The 26,781-nt window shown below is 44.1% G+C and overlaps 1 protein-coding gene across 3 annotated transcripts; it reads right to left on the reverse strand.

Moving 5' to 3' along the window:
- Positions 1 to 6,520: 6,520 nt before the first annotated feature.
- Positions 6,521 to 23,793, reverse strand: DGUOK (deoxyguanosine kinase). Of its 3 annotated transcripts, none has more exons than XM_065399418.1 (7): positions 23,676 to 23,793; positions 21,455 to 21,567; positions 18,709 to 18,899; positions 13,793 to 13,940; positions 12,252 to 12,367; positions 11,034 to 11,133; positions 6,521 to 6,610 (listed from the first exon to the last, which is right to left on the reverse strand). In XM_065399418.1, the coding sequence occupies exons 1-7, from the start codon at positions 23,791 to 23,793 to the stop codon at positions 6,521 to 6,523; spliced, it is 876 nt and encodes a 291-aa protein (XP_065255490.1). The 3 variants fall into 3 exon arrangements, with proteins under 3 accessions (XP_065255490.1, XP_065255491.1, XP_065255489.1); XM_065399419.1 differs by lacking the exon at positions 6,521 to 6,610 and adding an exon at positions 9,599 to 9,659; XM_065399417.1 differs by lacking the exon at positions 6,521 to 6,610 and adding an exon at positions 10,166 to 10,264.
- Positions 23,794 to 26,781: the final 2,988 nt, after the last annotated feature.

A 26,781-nucleotide genomic window follows, 5' to 3' on the forward strand; every position in this document is an offset into this window, starting at 1 on the left:
CTACTACCTTAAATCTCTCTGTACCTCTGTTTCACCAGGTGCTAATACCTACCTAATAAGAGATCATAAAGATTAATTTGTTAATGTTTGTATATCACTATATAAATATTATTGTTAAAAATTCTATTGACTCATTAATTCATCCCACAGGGTCTAGTGCAAGATTGTTACAAGGTTTAGAGCCCTGATTGAGCAAAGCCTTTAAGCACATGCCTGACTTTAAGTGCATGAGTAATTCCTTTCCCATTCAGCAAAGCATTTAGGTCCAGGTCCTTAAAGATATTCAGGCTCCTAATGTCCACTGATTTCAATGGATCCGGCCTCTGGCATGTGCTTACATCTCATTGTCTTTAATAGAAGGTGAGCACATGCTTAGAGTTCAGCCCATGCTCCAAAAAACGTTCCTGAATTAGGGCCCAGGCCTTTAGTAAACTAGGGGGAAATTTTCCAGCTCTTTACAATAAGGTGTGTCAAGTCAGCACCAATGATTGAGAAATCTCCTATCAGCTGACTGGTCTGATTTCTGGACTCAGATGAGGCTCATTGCTTGTTTGCTGTGAATTTCATATAGCTGATTTTTGCAGCAGTGTTCAGCGGGGCCTCTTAAATTAAAGGTTTTTATTGCAGAAGGCAAGTTGCTCCAATGATTGTAACATGCCTTTCCAGGGTTCCGTGCTGGCAAACCCTCTGGTTTTTACATCAACATGTGTTGGTTTCATGTGCTCTAGGAAGAATGAGGAGCCTCTTTCATTTCCACAACACCAGGTTTTGAACGTTCTGATCACTATTCAAACTGCATTTGAATATGTTCCCAATGAGAGCCTAATTCCATTCCTCTTAACCTGTCACCACACGTTCAAAGTTTCCAGTCCTTTATGCTGCAATGCAGTAGCCTGTGTTCCATGACTGCAAATTAGTTCACTGAAGAGTATGCTTTCCACTTAAGGTCATGATTCTTCAAATTCCTCTGACCCCTGAGTCTGCACACAGTCCCACTGAAGTGCCTAATTCTCTGTATACATTGGTCTTCTTATTTCCCTGAGTCAAAGAGTACCAGGCCCTACCCTCATTGAAATAGAGGTCAAAGCCTCCATTGACTTCAGCAGGAGCAGGGTTGACCCTAGAATTATAGCTATGAGTGACTGGAGAGAACTGATGTGTCCTATAGTCCATCCCACGTAGGATCAAATAAAGGATTTGTTCCTACATTGGACAAAGTACTTTGTCCGGAGTCGTTTAAAATGACTCAAGCAATGAAGTTCTCACACTTGCCTGAGAAGACTGTTCTGTGATCTAATAGCTCAGCCTCTTCCATGCAAACTATCCCCAAACACTGCAGAGTTAAAACAATAAGGTTACAATGTGAAATAACAGCAGAGGGGGAGACGCACTGAGAAGTATAAGGTAAGGCAAAGAAGTGCTTTCAGTTGAGAGATGCAGAAGAGAGAGATGAAATACCATATTTCCTGTACTGTCTGGTTAAATCTCTATGCATTTCTCTCCTTGCTTCAGCCATCAGGGACCAAACATTTTTTTTTAAAAATTCTAAGCCCAGGGTTGGTCTATGCTAATAATTTCTCACATCCATATTCATCTGAGCATCTGCTTGAGTGAAATGCACACAAGGTGCTGGAATCAAGATCAGTCATTTAAAAGATTGTATCCCTGCATGCCGTTCTAGGGAACACCTGGATGCTGCTGGCACATCGGGAGATGCGTAAGGACACAAACCAGTTTAGTTTGATCCCCAGTCATTTGCAGCTTTAACTCCAAGAACTTGCTAGATCACAGCTGGCTGACAGAATCGAGAGAGGAAACTGTAAGTTCCTTGGGGCAGGCACTTGTCTATTTCTTTGCGAAGTGGCAGATCCACTTTGGCACCAGGGCTGGAATGTTCAGAGGCGCCTCAAGGAGTTAGGACCATGGACTACCATAAACATCAGCATTACAAAACCCACTCACAAGTGGCACCTTTAGTGGGCAGTCCCAACAAACACTAATGAATAAATGGGCCACTGAGGTTCCACTGAATTATGGTCCCTCCAGGTCAGAGGTTACAGACAGTGGCTGAGATTTTCAAAAGTGACTAATGATTTTGGATGCCCAGCTTGAAATGCCTCCAAGGTGCCTGATTTTCAGAAAGTGCTCAGCATCCAGGCCCCTTTATGGTGGTTGCAGTTGGACACCCAAAATTACCAGTCCCTCCTTGAAAATCTTGGCCAGTGGCTTGGTTTGCATTACATTTGCTAGTCCTGTTTTAATACATATTATCTAAACCTGATTTGCCAATTGTACTGTAAACAGGGCCGACGTTTGTCCCCCCCACCCCATGTTTAACCCTAGGGTAAAACAGGATTAGCAATAGCAGTGTAAACATGCCAAGTGGTGGGGGCAGTGTGGGGCACGTGAGCTTGCAATGATGTGCTGGGATCAACAGGTTATTTTAGTCCTGAATTCCCAATTACAGTAGGTCCCTTTATACCATCCTGGCTCTGTAAAGGGGCTTTAAAGTGGAAGGTAGCTATCTGACCATTTCACATGGCTAGAGCAGGATAAAAAGGCCTTCGTGTCAATGAGAATTAGGCCAGTTTTCTAGCTGGGCTCTCAAGACTGCACCTTTCAGCAACACCAAATTCATTCACTTATTTATTTTTAAATAAGCCAAATGGAGTCAGCTTTAAAAAAAATCCTGACTCCTTTAATAAACCAAACCTCAGATACCTTGTCCTTTATCTCTCTGCTATGTCTAGCAAGAGTCCACTCCAGCACTGATAAGGGCCCAAACCCAGCCCTCCCTGTCCCGTCTGGTATTTTCATGTGTTCATAGTCTGGATATTCCACATAGTTCTCTAGCTGATGTGTTTGTGTAAATTCACACAGCAGGGGAAGGAGGCATTTGCCTCTGAATGTATCTGGGGATAGGTTTGTAAAGCTGGGGTGATGAAGAGATTCCTGAGCACTCAGAAGGCAGAGAATTAACAACCCCATAACCCTATTCTCCATCTTCCTTCTCTCCAACCTCTCTGGTGAACTGGAATATCCCTCCTCTCCAGCAGCTTATCATGATCAATTTAGATTGCAAACCTTTTGGGCACAGGACCCGTGGCCTTGATTCTGATCTTGCTGGCACCAGCATAAATCAGCAGTAACTCTGTTGAAATCAATGAAGTTGGAGACATATAAAACCAGCGTGAAAGGAGAATACAGCCCTATAACTTTAGTCACTATGTAAAGCACAATGCATTCCTGCGTTGCTATGCACAAATGAGAATAAACAATGCATCTGCTGTAGAGACTTGAAAAAAGAAAAAAAGGGTATACTGTCTCTTACTACTACAACACATAAGCTGATCAAGATAGGGTCATTTAGGGATTCTGTCCTTCACCTAACCACAGCACTTGATAATTGGGTTAGGTGTATTAGGTGGGGGTGGAGGTTGAGTTCCACATAGTTGCTGGGCCAGTGGTCTCGCAAATCCTAGCCTTCCACTCTAAAGAACAGCATAATGTTGTTTGTTTAAACAAACGCAGACAGATGCACAATGTAAAACTAATCCAAATATGTATGATAACTCCCTGTAAAACTGGATACACTCAGTACTTAGAATAGAATCAGTAGGAAAAAAGAAAGGGGGGGGGGGGAAAAAAAAGCTTATTGCTATGGGCCAAATTCTGTCTTCGTTTACCCAAGGGAAGACAGTGGACCTGGACCAGAATAAATGGAGACAATCTGGACATGTGGGTAACCTATGTCTCAAAAGGAGACCACCTCATTTGAGAATTGTTACAGAAGTAGTGAAGTTCTGCTCTCTTCCAGTGTAAATCCAAAGTGACACCATGGAGTTAGTTGCACTGGTGATAGTAGTTGCCACTCCAGACTAAGAATAGAAGAGAACCCTTACCCCTGGTCTACACTACGACTTTAATTCGGATTTAGCTGCTTTAATTCGAATTAACACTTGACCCGTCCACACAACGAAGCCATTTAATTCGAATTAAAGAGCCCTTTAATTCGATTTCTGTACTCCTCCTCGACGAGAGGAGTAGCGTCAAAATCGGTATTGTTAATCCGAATTAAGGTTAGTGTGGCCGCAATTCGATGTTATTGGCAATTCAATGTTATTGGCTACCCACAATGCAACGCTCTGGAAATCGATGCTACTATGGTAGCTTGGACGCACACCACCGAATTAATGGTGCCTAGTGTGGCCGAATACATTCGAATTTATAAAATCGGTTTCCTAAATTCGAATTATATAAATTCGGATTAATCCCGTAGTGTAGACATACCCTTAGTGAGAAACCCAGGAGTACCAGTACTGTAAAATCACTGGGTCTGCTTCTCCTCTTACACTGGTGTACCTGATTCAAATGGATTTACACTGGGGTAAGGGAGAGGAGAATCAGGCCTTTTGTTTTATAAAAGTGCCCAACCATGAGAATTTTACACAGCTTGTGGAGATTTATGATGCAGAAAATCAAATTACCTTAACTTCTATGTCTTTGCACTTGCCAGCTTTTTTCCATCAGAGTGTAAATAATGTCTGACAAGTGATCATTAAAGAGAAAGTCACCTCACATCAGACACCAAATAGTACTCATGGGGCAACAGTCGCTACTGACCAGGGCTGGATTCACACACCAGTAGCATAGCAGCAAAAAACTCTATCCCATTGCTTCGAGGGACTTGGAATAAACAACCCAGTGAAAACATAACATGGCAAGAAAGAGACACTATGTATGCACTGGGGCAACTCACACGGTCACGGGATTTTCAAAAGGAGACTAATGGAGTTTGGCTTCCGACAACCCAGTTAATTCAGTGTAATGGAGTGGACAATCAGGCTCAGAGAGTAGCTAGCAGGAATCAGACCTAGCTAATAGCACCTCCATGACTCGAGTTACTTTGGTATAACTCCACTGGAATCAACCAGCATAGAGAGCCTGGCTCAGCATAGCCAGCATACCAGGTTCTGAGCACTGTTTGACCAAACACCAGCTGCAACTGGACTCCCATACAAGTTGTGTTTACAGGCCCCACTACTTCAGCTCCACACATGACAGACCTTAGGAAACCACCTGTCCTTTATTATTAATACATGAACTAAAGCATAAAAGTGTTTGGCATAATTTGAAGCCTCGTCCCTCCAGTTCCCTAAAAGTGGTTTGGGATAGGGAAAAACAACCAAAACAAAACACGTCAGGCTTTTTAAATACAGGATTAAGGGGATTAGACACTCACCTACTGCACATTTACAATGTAACTTTCCAAGTGTTGCCTGATAAAGCAAACTCAATGGTGATGCTCAACCATAAACAACAGTCAGGGCTTCCGAATGTGGTGAGACAAAAGGTCTTTCTACATCATCTGTATCACTTGAGGTCATCCCAGTGCAAACACACAGATGAAGGATTATTCTGTGCTGGTCACAAGTCAGTGAGGGTTGGTCAGTTTTCCAAACAATAAATCTAGATCGCCTTTGCAAGCAGCCACAGCAAGGAATGAGTAACCCTGGAGGCTAAAGACCCCACCTCTAGGCAGTGCTAAAGAGGCACTCTGGTGGGCAATGGTGTAGAGGCAGCTTGGCCCACTACAGCAAAACAAGCAGTGAGATGTGTATCTTAGTCCACCTGGAGGCTTTGCAGAGACAATGTGTCTCTGGAAAAAACCTCTCCTCCTACTCAGAAGAGAATTTCACTTCCTGTTCCTTGGATGGTTTGTGTCATCCATTTGGTGTAGAAGCAGCAAATTTCAGTGCAGACCAGGACAATGGGGGTTCTGATATCTTCCTCTGAAGCATCTCTTATCGGCAGCTAGCAGAGACAGGATTCTGGATTGGCTGGACCTCGGTTCTGATCCAATCAGGCAATCCTTATTCTCCAAACAATACGCAGGCCAAAATTCTCTGCTAGTATAAATTGGCACAGTTCTACTGAAGTCAGTGGAGATGCACTAGTTTACACCAATAAAAAATTGACCCAATATCTTTTATATTTCTGTAGCACTTTTTATTCTGAAGTATCCTCAAGTGGTTTAGATCTATAGCTACACAACCACTGAAATGCAGCCAACGCTGGGGAGAAGGTGGTAGCTGATGCACACAGCATGCGGTGCAAATGTTGGGGGTAGGACATATGTTAGTAACAGGCCAACTCGTATGAAAAGTGTAATGGGCTCTGTCAGAGCAGAACCACAGTTTTCAAAGGTTTCCTTTAAACACAGCAAGTTGCACAGATCTCAGTTTATCTTCCTCTGAAAGGCTGAGTTGATTCTGTTTAGATTCCAACCTGCAATTCCAGGGAGTGTAAGTATTTGATACCTGTAACGTCCCCTGACAGAGCGGTTACCAGAATTACCCTGATCAGAGGGTGAAGTAAATTAGATATAAATACCAAGCAGTCTGTTCACAAAATGGTTAGAGGATAGAATCAGGATAGCAAGGTTCCTATATGCCACTCTGCCATTGACTCACTGGGGTATCTTCAGCTAATCATTTCACCTCCCCATACCTCAGTTTCCTCATCTGTAATATGGGGATGATGATGATGATGATGATGATGATACCAACTCACAATTGTAGACCACTTTGAGATCCAGGGCTGAAGAGTGCTATGAAAATGCGAAGTATGATAAGAAAGGTTGCTTTCAGGGATTAAGAAATACAGCAACATGTATGCCCATCTATCCCTAGGAAAGTGCATTTAATTAATCATATTCTATAGAAAGAAGGTGACTGTGTAACTAGGGAAGAGAAGAAAATCTGTTCGAACAAAAGAACTATTTTGTGTTGAAATTATAAGGAAGCAGAACATAAGTTTGCATTTTGTAATAGAAGCGGCATAGCTGAGATCTAAAACCACATGGGAGACAAAAGACAGCTTTCTTGGCAGGTGATTTTTGATCCAGAATTCCTATTACTAAGTAACTGATTAAGAATACACATTAGGGGTAATACTCAGCTATGGTTATTTAAAAGCAAGTCTGAAAATTGCCCACCCTGGGAACATTGGCTTCTTTGTTTCCCTATTTGCTGCGACCTCGCCATGCATAAAAAAACCACCTTATTTGTTTTACAGCCCTTGCAACTACCTCTGAGCATCCACGCTTTTTATTATTCCTAGCAAATAAGCAATTTAGAGCACAGTTTAAAATAAATAAATCGAATCAGGAAACAGGAGCTTGGAGGTCAAGCGCCATCTAGTGTCCCACTTGAGACTGTAACGGGCACTGATGGCCTGATGGGAAGCCAACTGGGAGTTGCAGCGGCCAGTGCCCACTACAGAAGCAAAGGGAAAGAAGATGGATGACTTGTTTAATGAACTTCAGCACCCAGTGTGCTGGCCACTTCTGAATATCTAACTCTAAGTGACTCTCCCCCCCCCCCAAAAAAATAAATAAATAAAAAATTACACAGTGGGTCTGACCCAGGCCTCCCAGTCCATCTCTTTAGCCACAAGACAATCCTGCCAATAGTCACTAGTCATCCCCAACACGGATTTGCATGACTGATGCAATTCACCACCACACAGCTCCTTTCACTGCAGGACAGCCAAAACATGGACAAGACAGCTGAAAAGTAATATACTTTTTAATTTAACACAAGCTAAATAAATACACAGCATTTTCCTTCAGAATTTAACCTGTCCACCAAATTTACATTATGAAGTGGCTGTTCCTCAAATATTCACCCTGCAGACATCTATAGACATGTATTTATGTTCCCCTTGGAGCACAAGGTGATATCTAGATAAGTTTGTACAGTTTACGATTTACCTTTAGACTAAACAGGTCTAAAACTAAACTACGTATACAGATTTGCTTGATTTTAGTCCTTCTTGGTCATAGGAACTGCCGAGTGTTGCAGTGTAACCTAACAGTAACATGTAGGTCTACAACTTAAAAGTGACGAGACAATCATTTCACAAAATTCCCTCTGATTCACCAACAGGTAAACTACTGACCCTACTGAAGTCCGCAGGAGTCTTACCATGGACTTCAAGGGGCTAGGATTTCATGCAATACACAATGGCCCCACAAGAGCTGGATTATGAAGGGCATCTCAGCACACACACAGTTGGAAAGATCTTTGCTACTGTCTTAACAAGGCCATATTTCTCTCTGGTATTTCAAAACTGCCTGTCTTAAGACCATTCCTGCTTCTCCTTTGTCTCTTCATGTTTATTGAAGACTTATTGGTCTTATGAGGCTTTATGGTCTTAGAGGGACATGCTGACCTTCTAACAAATCCATTCAGGTATGTTTCAGCAAGGAAAGGTTTTGCTTAGAGGAAAGTGGGAGCTAGACGGACAAAGACATTTGTGCACCGCTGAACTCGTTGCATTTCAGATCAGATTTTCAAAAGGAACTTAAGGGAGGCAGGCAGCCAACTTCCACTGAAATTCATGTCTTACTTTCTTTCTTCTCCCCTTCTTAGCTTCTGCAATGTCCAAATTACACCCCAGGGTGGACTGCACTAGTGTTGGCCCATCCAAGGTACCAGGTTGAGAGGTAAGGTAAGAACAGTTTGTCAAACTACTATCATTTTGCAAGGTATTTTAAGAACAGGATCTGTTTTGCATATTATATGTATAAATGCCTTTCATCTGAGGATTTCATAAATGCTGAAGAGGCTAAATGACTTGCATGAAGTAACAGAGCAAGTCAGTGGTGGGGGTGCTAACAGAACCCAAGTGGTCCTGACTTCCAGTCCCCTATTCTAAATCATTAGACTTACTTTAAAATGTGAAAATATTAAAGCTTTTCAGACAATATATGGTATGCCATTTCTCTTTTCCTTCCGCCAGGGCTACAGCAGCTATCTGGCTGATGAGATGATACTAGGGTAATTCATCATTAGGCTCAAGATGTGGAAAACACACCAAGTAAGTTGCAAACTTAATAAGAGAAGCTGGCTTAATATTAAATAAGTCTTTGCCTTCTACTGCAATGAGTGGATTAGAAGTGCCAAAAATGGCTATGTTGGGTCTTATTCTCCACTGACTTGAACGTACCACTTGCACTTGTGCTAAATGAGTGTGAAATGCTGACAGTGATTTGGCAGCATATTACATTCACTTTGCACAGGTGCAGAGCAGTGGTGAATCAGGACCATTGGTTCCTATAATTCTTTACAACACCCTCATTGGGTGCATTCAGCATGTAATGGAATAGAAGGTTTCTGAAGATCACCTTCAGCAATGAAAGGAAATCAAGTTTGAAATACTTAAGCTGTGGCATAAGTAGAAGGGATTCTTCATAACGTCTAAAATCACTTCTTCCCCCCACTGATCATAACACCCTTTGGAAGATCAGAAAATTAATTTTCTGTGATTCTTAATCTTCTTCTTTCCATTAGACACATGGGTTTGTTACTATAGGGTTGCTCATGGGTGACTGTACATCTTTTCTCCCTCCCTGGAAAAGTAACATTTGGTTTGGAAGAAAAACACAGAATTCAAGTGTAATTCACTAAAATACCTCAGTTACATTTTTGGCCTTCCAAGTTTGACACACAGATTTGCTGATTATTTTGTTTGACCTTTTAATGGCAAGCAGCATTATCAGGTCCAACTGGTCGCAAATAAATAAGAAATTCTGGATTGGTAGTGGAGGGAGATGGCAAAGCTTCAGATCACAGAGTCTTTATAAAAGCCTTTACCTGTGAGGGAAAGAGAGCACCTTTTATAAAAGTGAAATTTATCAGACTGCACGAAAAGCATGCAACAAAAACTTAAGTAGTTCTACATTTCATTCAAAACAATCTATTTGCTAAGGAGTCATCACAAGGACTTCAAAGTTAGACTATTTTCTTAGGAATACTGATAGAGCAACAAGCTTTAGCAGGTCTTAAAATTTTTGACCTGGAGGGGGTCAATGAAGAAGATATCACTATTTTCATTGCAGTAGTGCTCAAAGTTCACCATCAAGGTCAAGGCCCCCCATTGTGGCAGGCGCTGTACAAACACACAATTTTTCATATACATTTTAGAGGACAGGCAGTAACACTGCAATGTACTCATATTTAATAAGTCTGTGAAATGTAACTCGTTTATTAGACTCATACCTACATGAATGCATTACATACACAATATTGGTAGAATACAATCCCACCAATGTATTCCCTGGGAAAATACCAGCATTCCCTCTAGCAAGCCAGCCACCACATCAATACAACCCCACAAAAGGAAGAATACTACTATCTTCTGTGTTTGCACAGCGCCTCACGCAATGGATTCCTGGTCCATGACTGTGGCTCCTAGAAACCTATCATAATACAAGTAGTAATAATAAGAATGGACAAACATTATCCCGCTCTTAAACAAACAAACCTCCACTATGGACTTCCTGGCAGAATTCACGGTATATTTTCACTGATCAGAGAAGTAATAGTGTCATCTTCTATTTATTCAGGCTCCTCAAGGATGAGAGAAGCTATAGTTTTAAAATCTATTCAGAGGGATCATTTTTCTCCAGTACTGAAATACAGTGCCTCTGGGGTGAAACCCGTCAGCTGTTTAACAGCTTACAAAAATGCTATGGTTTAGGGTAGGAAACTGGAAAATCGTATCCAACAGCAACTTCAGTGGTAATTTACACAAATAGCATGTTATTACCGGATACGGCATTTGGCCAAGAGGGGAAAACTATGCCTTTCAAGAAGTGTGACTCTGAAGATCTCACAGCAATCAGGCCTTTAGTTTTATGTCTTATCTACAAGTCATCACCTCTAGCAGCACAGCATCTCTTAATACCAGGCCTGGATGCTGGAGACAGTAACTAGCATACATACACAGCACCTGGAGCTCTCTTGTCCAATTGCTGACTGATTAGCTTGTGGGATGAAATGGGATCAGAGTATAAGATGATATTGCTGCAGGGACAGTCCAAGCTGATAGGACAGTACATAACAGATGGCTATTAGAAGGAGAAAGACATGCAAAGGAGAAAGAAAATATTCCTCATTCTCACACAACACGTCTAATTCTGCGTTTTACATGAATAGCAAAAATGAGTTGGTATCATCACTGCTTACCTTCCTCATGAGCAATTCTTGTTCAGCTGGGTCATCCTCAAAATCATTATTGACATCAAGCACAAAGACTGGAGCATTCCTTAGGTTTTCAAAGTGGACCCTGAAGAAAACAAGAGAACTGAACAATAGGCTTATTAGTGTACCTCTGGGGAGAGGTAAGAGACAATATGCCCAGACACAGAACAGATGTGTCACACCACTGCTTCAACATACGTTTATTTTATCATAAGAAGGATGTCTGCTGCATATAGAATTTCACCATCATTAAAAGAAAGGGAGAAAAAAAAAAAAAAAAAAAAGACTCCTCCAGCTGCAGAGAACAAGTCCCTTCCCTCCTGCCCCATCAAAAGAGAAGATTTCCAAGCAAAGGGCTTAATGCTGAGAGATGCCTGGAACCCTCCACTCCCATTGGCATCAGCACCTAAGAGAGTAGAGCCCTCTACTTGCTTCCGAGCAAGATACCTATACCCTGTTTGGACTCCAAGATTCAGTAAACTACCAGCACATTATACAAGCAAAACCCAAGGTAAGACTATGGAAGGGAAGGGGTCACCTTAGATTTTCATGAGGTAGATGAGCTTTCTCCCTCTTCTGAGGCCCATCATGAATTTTGTTATACCCTATTGGTATCTGGGAAGGGAACATGCCTAATAGAGCAGAGGACTGGAACCCCGAACCCTTGGGTTCTATCACTGATTGGCTGTGATACCTTGGGCAAGTGACTATATTTCTGTGACCCTGCTGTGTGGTACGAAATGTGATAGAATGAGTAGTCAGTGAAGAAGCCCCAGAAGCAGCAGCCCCTTGACTATCTGACTGTAGTTGGGTTAGAGTGGTCTCTGGGAAGGAACTACAGGATTTGGTGTGATGGAAAGAAGCACAAGTAACAAAGGGGAGCCTACTGCTGAAAGGGATGAACCTGCTGAAATGTCCTTAGAAGACTGTGTTCGGTGTCATTAAGATAGATGGCAGAAAGCTGGCTGGGTAATGGGAGGACTAAGTGAGGGATGAAGAAGGGTGGTGGACAGATGGAGGCATCAAGGAGGGAATCTCTAGGGTTGGGAAAGGGTACCAGATTATACAGGTAGGATGGTGGTAGGGAGCTAGGCCACAAACTAAAACAGGCACCTCTGCACAGCAGAAGACATATTATTCACCCATTTAAAGTGCCAGGCTTGCATGGCTGAGAATCTGGAAGCCATTTCTATTGTCACTTACTCCGTGGTTTTCTTTACTAGCCAGTTTTCATGCTGAGTGTGAAGCTGCTCCAGATATTCCAACTGGATCGCCTTCTCCTCAGGCCTCCCCCTTCGGTGCAACCGCTCCAAACATTTCTGAAGGGAGGAAATGACAGCTCCTCCATTAGCATGACCCACTCATTTGGGACAGGACTCAATGAGGTCTGCTTTGCAAACCCAACCACATTTGCATGGGGCCAATGGGTATGGGGCACTTCAGACAACAGCAGCAGTTCAAATTCAGCATTAGGCAGCTGGAAAGGGATGCAGCCACACAAAGTAGGGATGGCTTCACACGACAGACAAATTAGAAGACACAATGCCTGTCTAGGGCCAGACGTTTAGTGGGTATGTAAGGACTTGACCTTTCATCCACTGGAGTCAGGGGCAAAACTCCATTAACTTCACTACAAGCACAACTGGGCCCCATACTTGGTATGTTTACATACACACCCGCCCAGTGCTAGAAGGGCGGCAACTTGTGTCAGTGTTGACAGATACAGCTCTGGAAGAAGCTGAATCCAGCCATTATCAGATAGAGGAAGAGCCAACATGATGCACAAAGAGGAAGCCCCGAGAGAAGCCATCCATACATAAAAGCAGTCTATATTCCCCCAACCCTCGAAAGTAGTTTCCCATATACTGAGGCTAAGCCTTTAAAAAACAAGAACAAGGAGTAGCTGTTTGGAACAAAGACTGCATAGTCAGCACTACATAACAGAGAGAACTGATTTTCCCTCTGGGTTACAGAATAAGTTCTTAGAAGAAAATAGCCCTCACTGGAGAGGCAATGTGGTCCAGTTCACAGAGCCCTGGATTAGCACTTGAGATTTGGGTTCTATTCCCGATTCTGCTACTGATCTGCTGTGTAAGCTTAGCCAAGTAACTGGATTCTTTGTGCCTCGGTTTCCCCTCTCACCCTTTGTTTTGTCTGCTTAGTGCAAGTTCTTCAGAAAAGGGACTGTCTCTCACTATGTATACATATAGTGCCTTGAACACTGGGGCCTCAATCTTGGTCAGGGCTTCCAGGAGCTACCATAATACAACTAGTGACTGACCTCAACTACTCGCTGCTTTCCTGCCTTGAGCAGTTGCAAACTGTGTCAAGACCCTTACAGTGAGAGCTCAGAGCAGTTAGAAGGTTCTTTACAGAAGGATGTGCCAGAATTATACTAGGACGGGTAAATAAGTTGGCAATCACAGGAATCTCTAGTGCAGACAAGTCCTTAGGTGTATTGGTTTTTACCCTCTCACATTTCTGGAACCTTTCAGAGACACCCACCCCGCATTAATTGCTGGGCTATTATCATCATACAGATTGGGAACTGAGGCATAGGGATTAATTGACTTGACCCAAATTACACAGCAAGGCTGGGAGTTGAACCCAGACCTCTTGAGTCCCAGTCTGTTTCTGAGCTGATATGGTCCAGAGTTCCTTTGCCTCTCAAGGAAAGCAAGGCCAGCCTTCAATGCAGCCACTAGAGATGATTTTAGTTAGTTCCCAGTCATGCTCTCAGTTACCTCTGGAGTTGCCTGGAGATACAGAAAGCCATGCAGAGCAATTCGATCCCCGAACTCTTGTAGGAGGAAGGTGTGCAAATCCTGGTAAATGGTCCATTCAATCTCAGCAAGGTGGCCAAGCTCAAAGAGATTCTTAGCAAAGATGTACCTAGGGAAGGAAGAACAAAAGAGAACAGCAAGTAAATTAAACCTGCCTAAACAAACTCCCTGCAGTTCTAGAATGACAAAGTATATTTTAACTGTGGTAAGATCCATAATGCACCAGGCACTGCACAGACACACAGGAAGACACAGCCCCTGCTCCAAGAGGCCATGTCGACAGCATAGATTTAACACAGACATTTCAGTAGCCAGAGAAGAGAGACAAGTTGGGCTGTTCAAACAGTGTCACACTGGATAGCAGAACAGTTACTCGAGGGTTTTTCTATTGCTAATTGTCTTAGTTCTGGACTAGGTTGTGCAGTTGTAGCGGTGTTGATTGGGCTGTCAGCCCTGGAGGATGAGGGCATGTTTACCTACAGAACAGGGATGGAGTTGACAGTGGCAGGGGGAGCTTCCCTCTTACACCACCCTGCCAATGTACCTCGAACTTGACTTGTAGGGGCCCATTGTGATAATAGGGCCTATAAATATACCCTTAGTCATGAGTTTAATTGTAAGAAGTGAGTGAAAGTTCATGTGATGTCACAATAACCTATAATAACAAATATTGATGGGAAAAGGCACAAAAAGGAGACAGAAAAACTGAAACAGTCTAAACAAAAATGGCCTACTGATACAGTTCTCAAGGATTGTTGAAATCATGCTTGTGAAAAATAGATTATGTGGAGCTGGATGTTAGTGAACCAAAATTGGTGTGCCAGCTATTAGGCCTAATTGGTGGACAAAATAATGAGGAAATGGGCTATTCCACACATCACTCCCTTGTTGGGTCCTTACAAAAAGAGAATTTTGAGGGTAGGGTGGGGACACTCAAAGAAACAATGGAGGCTACTGAAGCAAGACTTGCCATCAGGGCTGCCACCACTACCACTTCCTGCAACCTGGGGCCTTGGTGATCGTGACAGATGTTCTGACCAAACCAGGCCACAGGGAGGGACCCAGATGACATCACCATTTCTGTCAGCTCCAGCTGAATTCAAAACACAATCTGGGATGAGTTATATCCACGTAAGAGACTCTGAAACAAGAGAGCTTTTTCTTCTAAAACTGATTTCAACAAACAGCAGCTTTAGCCCATATCAACCAGCTTTTCTTTCCCCCCAAAAAGAAGAGTTATTGCCGTTTTTGGATACCATCTAAGGCTTTGTCTACACTAGCACGTTTGTCAGTCTGCGGTGTGGGGAAGAAAAAACCCACCCCTAACTCACAGGGTTTTCCCAGGGGGAGGGATAGCTCAGCGGTTTGAGCATTGTCCTGCTAAACCCAGGGTTGTGAGCTCAATCCTTGAGGTAGCCACTTAGGGATCTAGGGCAAAAATTGGGGATTGATCCTGCTTTGAGCAGGGGGTGGGACTAGATGACCTCCTGAGGTCCCTTCCAACCCTGATATTCTATGATTCTAAGTGCCAGTGTGGACAGCACTATATCAGCGAGAGATGCTCTCCCGCCGCTCATCTGGAGTGGTTTAATTACGCCGGCAGGAGAACTCTCTCCTCCTGGCACAGAGCAGCTACACAGGAAACTGCAGCGGTACAGCTGTGCCACTATAAGGTCTGTAGTGTAGACATAGCCTAAGAGACTATCAAACAAAGGGCTTTTCCTTTTAAACCTCTCTCTAGCAAAAGGGAAAGGAAACAAGAAATGTTGCTAAATTAAAACCTTATTTAATGCTTTACATTTCAAATGCTTTAACTGTTTTTCCTTCTTTTCATAGAATATCAGGGTTGGAAGGGACCTCAGGAGGTCATCTAGTCCAACCCCCTGCTCAAAGCAGGACTAATCCCCAATTAAATCCCCAAATGGCCCCCTCAAGGATTGAACTCACAAGGCTGGGTTTAGCAGACTGATGCTCAAACCACTGAGCTATCCCTCCCCCTGGGGGAAAAAAACAACAACCTTTTCTGGATTTTTAATGGTGTTTGCGCCATGGTGCTAAGCAGGCTGAGGTCTCTGTATACCAAACCTTGTTTAAGACTGTTTAGTGTTGGATGGTGACTGGGTTATGTTAACACCTTTGGCCCATATGTACTCCACCTAAATTAATACAACAGACCTTCTCTAGGGTTGGGAAGGGAGTTGTATCTCATTGGAGCATTCAGTCTTTTATCCGTCTGCTGAGACCACCAGCAATGATGAGGTCAGATAGTACCAATCCTGTTGGCTGTGTGGTGTGATGTGAGGCTCTCCATCCCCACCCCAGAGACTCACCAACTCATTTCACACAGACCACCAACTGGGCATGACATAGGGCAGTAACAATTTTTGGTCACTACTGACCTAAGCACGATTTGAAACAGCGCCCTAAAGTTGTAAGGCTCAATTAACTCATTACCAATTCCCTCCGACATTTAATTCCAACACATTTAAGTGAAAATAGGTTTCCCAGACTGCGATGTGGGATTGGTATCATACATTAACTTTCCCCTTCTAGAAGAGCTTAATCCCCAGAACCGAAAAGGTGTTAACTCCCTCCCGCGCTGCCTGCAGGCAAAAAACTGTGGAAATGGGTCTTGGAGCATGGCCTCAAGATTAACAAATTTTGTTTGAGTCTTTGGACTGGTCCCACTGAAAACCCTCTACTGCAGGACCCTTTGCTGAAATGCTGCCCTTGAATTACAGAGATGCTACTAAAACAGCCAGCTACTATTTTTTTTTAAATAGTGAATTATAGTCAGGGGTTATATTTTTCCACACACCATGAATTACTTCCCTCTTTCACAAGTCTCAACCCAAAGCGTTTGCTTCGAACACACTGTTTATGCTTCTCTTATGTAATGTTCACACTTCCCTCACTTTCAGCGAATGCATAAATATAGTTTATTACCTCACCTCCAATCCACTTCACCAAGGCATCTGGAAAAAGTGACCCTTTAGCCAGATCTAGTGCCAACATATTCCAAATAGCCTAGAAGGCATTACATCATAGGAGACACCTCTTTGGAAAACAAACACTTTCAGTATACCTCATGCTCCACTTCATACAACTGGACACACAGAAAACCTTGTAATTCCCATTTTTCAAGTCAACATCTGTTTAAACACTGCAAGTCCCATTATCTGACAGGAACTACAAAATATATCAAGCTCCTTCCAGTACACACTTGAAACTTTAATTAAATGAGTGAGGATGGTTCTTTTTGGTCTGCAACATAAGTAGCAATTAGCAACTCAAAATACATGTTAAACTAGGTTCTAAAGATTGTTTCTTTGAAAGAATATAAATGGAAACATTTAAATGAATATATAAACCTTTAAATTAACTGCTTTAATTAACATTCTTCTGCTGTGCTGGAAAACCAACCACAATAGCATCAAGGTAATGCAAGAGAATCAGGAAATGAAACAGACTACAGCACAACAAACACCACAGATCAGCTTTAACTAGTCCTTGGAACTTAAGGACATTTAGCTTACTAGCTAAGGTTTTCGTTTGTCCTTTAGAAATGGACTGCTGAGAATGGTGGCAGTCAGTGTGCTTGCTTCATGTAGGACAAAGTCTGCTTAGTCACACTGGTAACTACAATGGAGTTATTTCCAATTTATACCAGAGTAAATGAAAGCAGTGTGAACATGTATGAACTGCTCCAATTAAAATCATGTGAAACATTCATAAATATCATGTGCACATTACATGAACCTATGACCCTTGAGGTATCAGCAAGATAATTTTGTTTGACCTTTTTAACCTAAATGAATCAGGCCACCATCAGGCAGAGTTCCATGTATACCTAAGAGTGAAACTGACCAGGCTACTTTCATTCCCTGAGTCGAGTGCGTTGTAAATTGGAAGCAAGAAAAATAATGAAAAACAAATTTGAATCTGAAAATCCAACTACCTCTTGTGTTCCCTCTCTTAGGTTTTTACAGGACACCAATTACCACTGGACCTATTATTAATAACATATGTGATTTTCTTTTTTAAATATCAGTTTCAAGTTTATGTTGACAGTAGGACTTTAGCCCATTCAAGTGCCACATAGATTGCGTTATCATCTCATCACTAGTCCAGAATATACCCTGAATGTGTTTGATTTCTGAGATGCTTGAACACATGCAGATTTGTGCATCACAGAGACCTAGAATTCAATCATTAATCCACCGTTTCTGCTGCTCCTGTAGGTGCCAAGAGACAAAATCTGGCGCAGTTTATGGAAGGATGATCTTTTGTTAAGGCACTTGACTGGGACTCAGGAGACCTGGATTCAATTCCCGCCTCTGCCACACACTTCCTGTACAACCTTGGGTTCGGTTCACCAACACCCTGCACTTTGTGCAGTCATTTACACTGGTGCACAGCAAGTATGAAATTCTACCCTTCTGTTCTGATGGCATTTTACATTTATTTTACATTGGTGTAAGTGACAATACAAGGTGCAGAACAGCAATGAATTTGGCTCTTAGGCTCTGTGCCTCAGTTTCCCCACCTGTAAAACAGAGGTAATACTCTCTACATCACAGAGGTACTATGATAAGAAATGTTTGTGATACTATGGTGAAAGGGGTCAGAAAAGTGCCTATTTACATAGTTGTAAGGATTTCCTGATCAGTTTGTTGATGTTAAAGGGGTTTGTGTCAGAAACCCACCTCTAGAAAACAAACGGTATTTATTGTGTAGGCACCAAACATGGCCTATTTTTTATAAAAAGAGGCATGGTATCTTAAATGGCATTGCCATGTTTCTCCGCACATACTGACTAACAAAGCACCGTAGTTTAGCTGGAGCAGTCAGGAGTTTGGAGATTTTTAGCACTGTACCTATCACTGTATACAGATCTCTCAAAAATCTGCACTGGATCCCAGGTCTTCAACAGCTTCTCTGAAAGGGGCTCCAGCTGGGCCTTAAGTCGACTCATGCAGGAGTATGTCTGGAACGTATAGGACCACCGAGAAGGCTCCTGATAGACCATTTGAAGCAGGTTGCCAAAGTTCTGAGAAGACGAGGTCTGCTAGGGAATGGCAAAAAGGCACATTTAAGAAGAAAGTCTCACTGAAAGAGGTTCTCAGGCTATCCATCCCTATGACTGGACGCAGGGTATTCTGTGTAGAACTGGTGCAAGACTCAGATTTGCACATCAGAAGGAATAACTATGATCATCTAGTCTGATTTCTTGCATTACATAGGCCAGGGAATTTCACCCAGGGATTCCTGCAGTGGAGGGGGTTATTCTCTGCTAGGTACGTGACACTATTTGAGCCCAATAGCTTGTAGTTGAACTAGAGCAATGGTTCTCGACCAGGGGTACACATACCCCTGGGGGTATGCAGAGCTCTTTCAGGGGGTACATCAACTCAGCCTAGTTTTACAACAGGCTACATAGCGAAGTCAGTACAAACTAAAATTTCATACAGACAATGACTTGTTTATACTGCTCTATATGCTATACACTGGAATGTAATACAATAGTTATATTCCAATTGAGTTACTTTATAACTATATGTAAAAATGAGAAGGTAAGCAATTTTTCAGTAATAATGTGCTGTGTGACACTTTTGTATTTTTAGGTCTGATTTTGTAAGCAAGTAGTTTTTAAGTGTGGCGAAATTTGGGGGTACGCAAGACAAATCAGACTCCTGAAAGGTGTACAGTAGTTTGGAAAAGTTGAGGGCCATTGAACTAGAGCATTTTAGAGATAGCCAACCTCAATTTAAAGACTCCAAGTGATGAGGAATTTACCTTGTTAAGTTGTTCCAATGATTAGCTACCCTCACTGTTAAAGTACAACTTTTTATTTCCAGTTTTAATTTTTCTACTACAAGCCACTGGATTTTATTCTGCCTTTGATAGCTAGAGTCACTGTAAAGGGATTTCTAGACCATGATCAAGTCACCTCTTAACCTCTTCCTTGATGAACTAAATAGATTAAGCTCCTTAAATCTCTTACTGCATGTTTTCCAGACCTCAGATTATTCCCGTAGCTCTTCTCTGAATCCTCTCCAGTTTAAAAGAAGTGTTGACACCAGAACTGGACACAGAAAACTCAGCAATAATCTTTTTTCTCTAACGCACATAGAATCATAGAAGATTAGGGTTGGAAGAGACCTCTGGAGGTCATCTAGTCCAACCCCCTGCTCAAAGCAGGACCAACACCAACTAAATCATCCCAGCCAGGGCTTTGTCAAACCGGGCCTTAAAAACCTCTAAGGATGGAGATTCCACCACCTCCCTAGGTAACCCATTCCAGTGCTTCACCACCCTCCTAATATCCAACCTAGACCTCTCCCACTGCAACTTGAGACCACTGCTTCTTGTTCGGTCATCTGCCTCCACTTTGAACAGACTAGCTCCATCCTCTTTGGAACCCCCCTTCAGGTAGTTGAAGGCTGCTATCAAATCCCCCCTCACTCTTCTCTTCTGCAGACTAAATAACCCCAGTTCCCTCAGCCTCTCCTCGTAGTCATGGGCCCCAGTCCCCTAATCATTTTTGTTGCCCTCCGCTGGACTCTCTCCAATTTGTCCACATCTTTCTGTAGTGGGGGGCCCAAAACTGCACACAATACTCCAGATGTGGCTTCACCAGTGCCGAATCGAAGGGAATAATCACTTCCCTTGATCTGCTGGCAATGCTTCTACTAATGCAGCCCAATATGCCGTTAGCCTTCTTAGCAACAAGGCACATGCTTGACCTTGATCCCAGATGGCTGCTTGTCAAGCATTTGGGGACAAAAATTATGCTTGCCTTACCCGCCTACCCCAATTACTCCATGGAGTTTATCATGAAGGAGGAGAGCAGGTGTTGTCCCCTCCTGGGTTGTGGTACTTCATAGAAAATTGCTACTATTGCTGGTCAGCAGCGGTTGATTGGGCCTATAATGTACATCATTTTAAAAAAAAAATCACGACAATGAGCTCATGATAAATTAAAGATGCAAGTCCTGTACAAGAAATATCAGGGAGACTACAGAGATACAGAGCATTAGCAGATCCCATCTAGGTCTTTAATAAGAATCGGGTTGTTCTGCTCAACATTTCTTTTGCCATTAGAGAGCTGAACTCAATGCAAGTAAAAAAATATTTGTCCTCTGGATACAGGATGTTTGGATGAGCTGTATTAAGAAATAGGGATTTATTTTTTAAAGCTCTTAAGAATTTAAAGTTGATGCAATCGTAGTCTAGATCACAGGAGTTGGCGTGTTAAATATTTATCTCCCCTTTAAAAACATGTATCTATTCAAGTATCAAATTATGGAAGAGATTTATGGATGAGGAAAACCATCTTGCATAAACACCAGTTAAACCTGATGATGTTGTCACTGAACTCCCTTCTTAACCTTGTCTTACAGGGAAAGGTTGAGGCACAATAATAGAACAATGAGCGAAGCGTGTCCTGACGCTGCCCGTGACGTACCTACGCTGCGGATAAAGAGAGGATTTAGGTCCCCGGGGTTCATAAGCACCACTAAAAATCACACAACAAATTTTGAAAAGCCTAAAGCCAGGTGATGGAAACTCTTGTCACAGTGCCCACGAACCCCCACTCTGGTTATTCACTTTCACACTTACCTCTCTGGTACTGGAAGCTTGAACCTTTTGCCATTTTGCCACTGGTTCTGTAGCCATTTGCCATTCTGGAAAGGTTTTTCCCAGCAGCCTTACGAAAGTGGACTTGCCCACAGCTGCAAATTAAAATACAAAAGCAGTTGTCAAAGTCTGGTTAGGAAAGCATTATCAGATCCTGCAAGTAAGCTCAATTTAAAAAAAAAAAAAAAAAAAAAAGAGACTTTCCTAAGCAAAAATAGAGACAATGATACATGCAGGATTTGCCATGCCTGATCAGACCTTTAGTCATCTAGCCCAATATCCTGCCTCCAATAGCAGCTAAGTTGCCACTGTTTTGACATGTATTTAGTACATATTTTGTTTTAAAAAATACACTAAAAATACCTTTTGGTAACCCCCCTCTCCATACAGAAGAAACTCTCTCAAATCAGCACACAATTAACAGCTTCTCCCACTTCTCAAAGATTGAATGGAGACTCAATATGAGACCCTATCTTTTTTTTTTTTAAACCAAATATATAACAATACATTTACTTGACACAGACAACATATAAGAGGCACCTAAAGAACACCTAAGATGTAGACTTACTAGGACTTTATGAAGTACTAGTACTAACAAAATAAGCTGGTTGTCTATTACTATTTGTCTGCCTTAACTTTTAAGGCCACAGTTCTAAAAACACTCATCTCTATGCATAATGAGTATTTGAAGATTGGGGCCTTAGATCATAAACTCTGAGTCTGGGACTGTACTGTATTCTGTTTGTACTGTGCCTAGCCCAGTACATCCCTGATCTCAGCTGGGGCATCAGGGTACTAACATGATAGAAATTTTAATACAATCTACTGTATGCACTAAGATTCATTACCCTTGCTTTTTATTGGTTCCACACTAGTTTCCAAAGTTTGGTCACTTGCAACGAATCTTCCATCCATTAGTGTGAATTAGCAAAGTGCTAGAGTGTGCAATTTAACACTATGAAGCAAAATCATAATCTCATTATTTAAGGAGAGCACTGTTGGATTCTGAAAGAAAAGATCCACAACTATGGGCTCTTGCTTTCTGTTCTGTACAGTACTGAGCATGCTGTCCAAGCTTCCAAAATAATATTTTGGATCCCAATCCCTGCAAACCCCTTCCACAGATCCTTAACTTTAAATCCCACTGAAGTCAATGTGATTACTCATGTGTTTAAGAGTTTGCAATATAAGGGGCATAGAAGGGTCTTATGTTACTAACAAGATAGATCCAACACAGAGCTTTAAAGCAAATCTTTTTAGATATCTAATCTGTTTGCACTCCACACCGACACCACCATAGCCAGTGACACAGGCTAGGGCACTGTCACTGCCCGTTTGCCTTTCTCTCTCTCTCTCTCACACTCTAGCCCAAAGCTCTGATGTACTGACCCCTCTGATGTTCCTTCAGCGCATTCTCTCCTCACAGCCCCCGCCCCCGCCCAGCACCGCCCTCTCCTCACAGCACCCCCAGCTCCCCTCACAACCCCCCTACCCAGTCCCCCCACCCAGCACCCCTCCTCCTCACAGCACCCCTACCCAGCACCCCCTCTCCTCACAGCACCCCAGCTCCCCTTTCTTCTCACAGCCCCCCCACCCAAGCACCCCCTCTCCTCACAGCCCCCACCCCCACCCAGCACCACCCTCTCCTCACAGCACCCCCAGCTCCCCTCACAGCCCCCCCACCCAGCACCCCCCTCCTCACAGCCCCCCCACCCAGCACCCTTCCTCCTCACAGCACCCCCTCTCCTCACAGCACCCCTAGCTCCCCTTTCTCCTCACAGCCCCCCACCCAAGCACCCCCTCTCCTCACAGCCCCCCACCCCCACCCAGCACCCCCTCCTCCCCTCATAGCCTCCCCATCCAGCACCCCCTCTCCTTACAGCCCCCCAGCTCCCCTCACAGCCCCCACCCCTGCCCAGCACCCCCTCTCCTCACAGCCCCCACCCCTGCCCAGCACCACCCTCTCCTCACAGCACCCCCAGCTCCCCTCACAGCCCCACCACCCAGCCCCCCTCCTCACAGCCCCCCACCCCCGCCCAGCTCCCCTTTCTTCTCACAGCCCCCCAGCTCCCCTCACAGCCCCCACCCCTGCCCAGTACCCCCTCTCCTCACAGCCCCCTCACCGCCCCCCCCAGCTTCCCGCTCTCTCTTCACAGCCCCCCCATCACGGAGCCCCTCCTAACGCAGCGCCCCCCGCCCGTACCGATGTTGCCCTCGATGGAGAGCCGCCAGGCGGGACCCCCGCGCCGGGCCATGCCGAAGCAGCGCGGGAGCCCCCCGGCCGCCGCCCGCCAGAGCCGCAGGGGCAACAGCGGCTTCATCCCGCGCCCCCGGGCCCGGGCCCTGAACGAGATGCAAATCATATGCTAATTTATGTGCCTCTCCGGTGGCGGCGCCGCGCGGGTTTGACGTGCGCTGATCGCCGCGTTCGCATGCTGACGTACATCGCGTTTATGGCGGTATGCTGATTTATGCAGATGACTATTATAATATGCTGACGTATGCAACTTGCCGTTGTAGTCATATGCAGACGTAGATCAATGTATGATAATGATATGAAGCCGTATGCCGATTGCCAGTATAATAATATGCTGATTTATGTAGATTTTCATGGTACTGATATACTGACATCGATTTGATTATGGTATGCATATTGATGCTGGTTGCTATTATAATGATAGGCTGATTTATGCACATCTATGATAGTGATCTAGGGAGCATTTATTATAAGAATATGCCAAGTTTGCAGATTCTAGCCGATCTAGGCAGATGTCCCTGTCTGAAAACTATGCCGATTTATGCACATTTCAGTTATAATGATATGTTGATACAGCTAGATTTCATTATAATGATATGCTGATTTGTGCACTGTTCCAATACAATTTTACCAACATAATTATCTGAATGTAACTCTCCATGTGGACACACTTATTCCAGTTTAGATTATACAGCTTCCCTATAATTCCAAAAAGAACGAGGAGTACTTGTGGCACCTTAGAGACTAACAAATTTATTTGGGCATAAACTTTTGTGGGCTAAAACCCACTTCATCGGATGCATGCAGTGGAAAATACAGTAGGAAGATATATATACACAGAGGACATGAAAAAATGAGTGTTGCCATACCAGCTATAACAATCAGTTAAGGTGGGCTATTATCAGCAGGAGAAAAAAAACTTTTGTAGTGATAATCAGGATGGCCCATTTCCAACAGTTGACAAGAAGGTGTGAGTAACAGTAGGGGGGGAAATTAGCATGGGGAAATAGGTTTTACTTTGTGTAATGACCCATCCACTCCCAGTCTTTATTCAAGCCTAATTTAATGGTGTCAAGTTTGCAAATTAATTCCAATTTGCAGTTTCTTGTTTTTGAAGTTTTTTGTTGGAGTATTGCGACTTTGAGGTCTGTAATCGAGTGACCAGGGAGATTGAAGTGTTCTCTGACTGGTTTTTGAATGTTATAATTCTTGATGTCTGATTTGTGTCCATTTATTCTTTTGCATAGAGACTGTCCGATTTGGCCAATGTACGTGGCAGAGGGGCATTGCTGGCACATGATGGCATATATCACACTGGTAGATGTGCAGATGAACGAACCTCTGATGGTGTGGCTCATGTGATTAGGTCCTATGATGGTGTCCCCTGAATAGATATGGGGACAGCGTTGGCAACAGGCTTTGTTGCAAGGATAGGTTCCTGGGTTAGTGTTTTTGTTGTGTGTTCTCTTTGCTGATACAGACTAACACGGCTACCACTCTGAAACCTATAATTCCAGTATACTGGTATAATTCTGCCATCATAAATATAATTTCCTGTGTAGACAAGCCCTTGACACCTTTTCTTAGTCAAGAACTAGACAAATTTTGAAGGATTGGTCCAAAAGAAATCTGATGAGATTCAACAACGACAAGTGCAGAGTCCTGCACTTAGGAAGGAAGAATCCCGTGCACTGCTACAGGCTGGGAACCGACTGGCTAAGCAGCAGTTCTGCAGAAAAGGACCTGCGGATTACGGTGGACGAGAAGCTGGATATGAGTCAGCAGTGTGCCCTCGTTGCCAAGAAGGCTAACGGTGTATTGGGCTGCATTAGTAGGAGCATTGCCAGCAGATCGAGGGAAGTTATTATTCTCCTCTATTCGGCACTGGTGAGGCCACATCTGGAGTACTGCATCCAGTTTTGGGTCCCCCACTACAGAAAGGATGTGGACAAATTGTAGAGAGCCCAGCGGAGGGCAAAGAAAATGATCAGGGGGCTGGGGCACATGACTTGGGAGGAGAGGCTGAGGGAACTGGGCTTGTTTAGTCTGCAGAAGAGAAGAATGAGGGGGGATTTGATAGCAGCCTTCAACTACCTGAAGGGGGGTTCCAAAGAGGATGGAGCTCGGCTGTTCTCAGTGGTGGCAGATGACAGAACAAGAAGCAATGGTCTCAAGCTACAGTGGGGGAGGTCTAGGTTGGATATTAGGAAACACTATTTCACTAGGAGGTTGGTGAAGCAGGGCCGACGAGACGGGGGGGGAAGCCAGTACAAATTACTGGGGCCCGGTGGTCCGGAAGGGGGCCCAGGGCCCGGCTTCCCTGGCTTCATCGGCCCTGTTTAGCCGGTCCGCCCTTGCTGGGGTGCCTGAAAAAAAATTTTCACCGGGACCCGAACCCACTCTCAGCAGCCCTGTGGTGAAGCACTGGAATGGGTTACCTAGGGAGGTGGTGGACAGGGCCGGCTCCAGGCACCAGCTTACCAAGCAGGTGCTTGGGGCGGCCGCTCCGGAGAGGGGCGGCAGGTCCAGTGATTCGGCAGCCAGAGCCTTTCCCCCGCAGCTTGCCGGGCTGGACACTGGAGCAGCTGTAGAGCTCCTCCTCCCCGCCCCCCCTTCCCCCGCACTCTGAGCCGGCCGGCCTGCCAGGCCGTTTGCTTCGGGCCTCGGCAGCTCCTCCTCCCCTGCTGCCCAGCGCCCCGCTCCGGCAGCACTGGGTGGGGTGGGACCGGGTTGTGTGTTGCGCTGGGGAGCGCAGCCACGTGTCCGGCTCCGCACAGAGCCCAACACCATGTTCTGAGCGGCAGGGTAAGGGAGCCAGGGGGCAGGAGAAGGGGCAGGGAGATTTTGGAGGGGGCAGTCAAGAGACGGGGGGGCGGTCGGGAGTTTTGGGGGGGGCTTTTTGGGGGGGTGGATAAGGTTTTGGGCAGTCAGGGTACAGGTAGGGGGTAGGGTCCTGGGGGGCAGTTAGGGTGGGGGGTCTTAGGAGGGGGCAGTTAGGGGACAAGGAACAGGGAGGCTTAGGTAGGGGGTGGGGTTCTGGAGGGCAGTTAGG

Source organism: Emys orbicularis, chromosome 2 (assembly GCF_028017835.1).
Source record: "Emys orbicularis isolate rEmyOrb1 chromosome 2, rEmyOrb1.hap1, whole genome shotgun sequence".
In the NCBI taxonomy this organism is placed as follows: Eukaryota; Metazoa; Chordata; order Testudines; family Emydidae; genus Emys; species Emys orbicularis.

Bases quoted from the DNA above. Each gene is read 5' to 3' on its own strand.
- DGUOK (XM_065399417.1), bottom strand. From the start codon at position 23,793: ATGAAGCCGCTGTTGCCCCTGCGGCTCTGGCGGGCGGCGGCCGGGGGG. The intron at 21,568-23,675 runs GTACGGGCGGGG...TTTAATTTGCAG, and splicing joins CTCCATCGAGGGCAACATCG to CTGTGGGCAAGTCCACTTTC. The intron at 12,368-13,792 runs GTAACTGAGAGC...TCCTCCCTTCAG, and splicing joins ATCTCCAGGCAACTCCAGAG to AAATGTTTGGAGCGGTTGCA.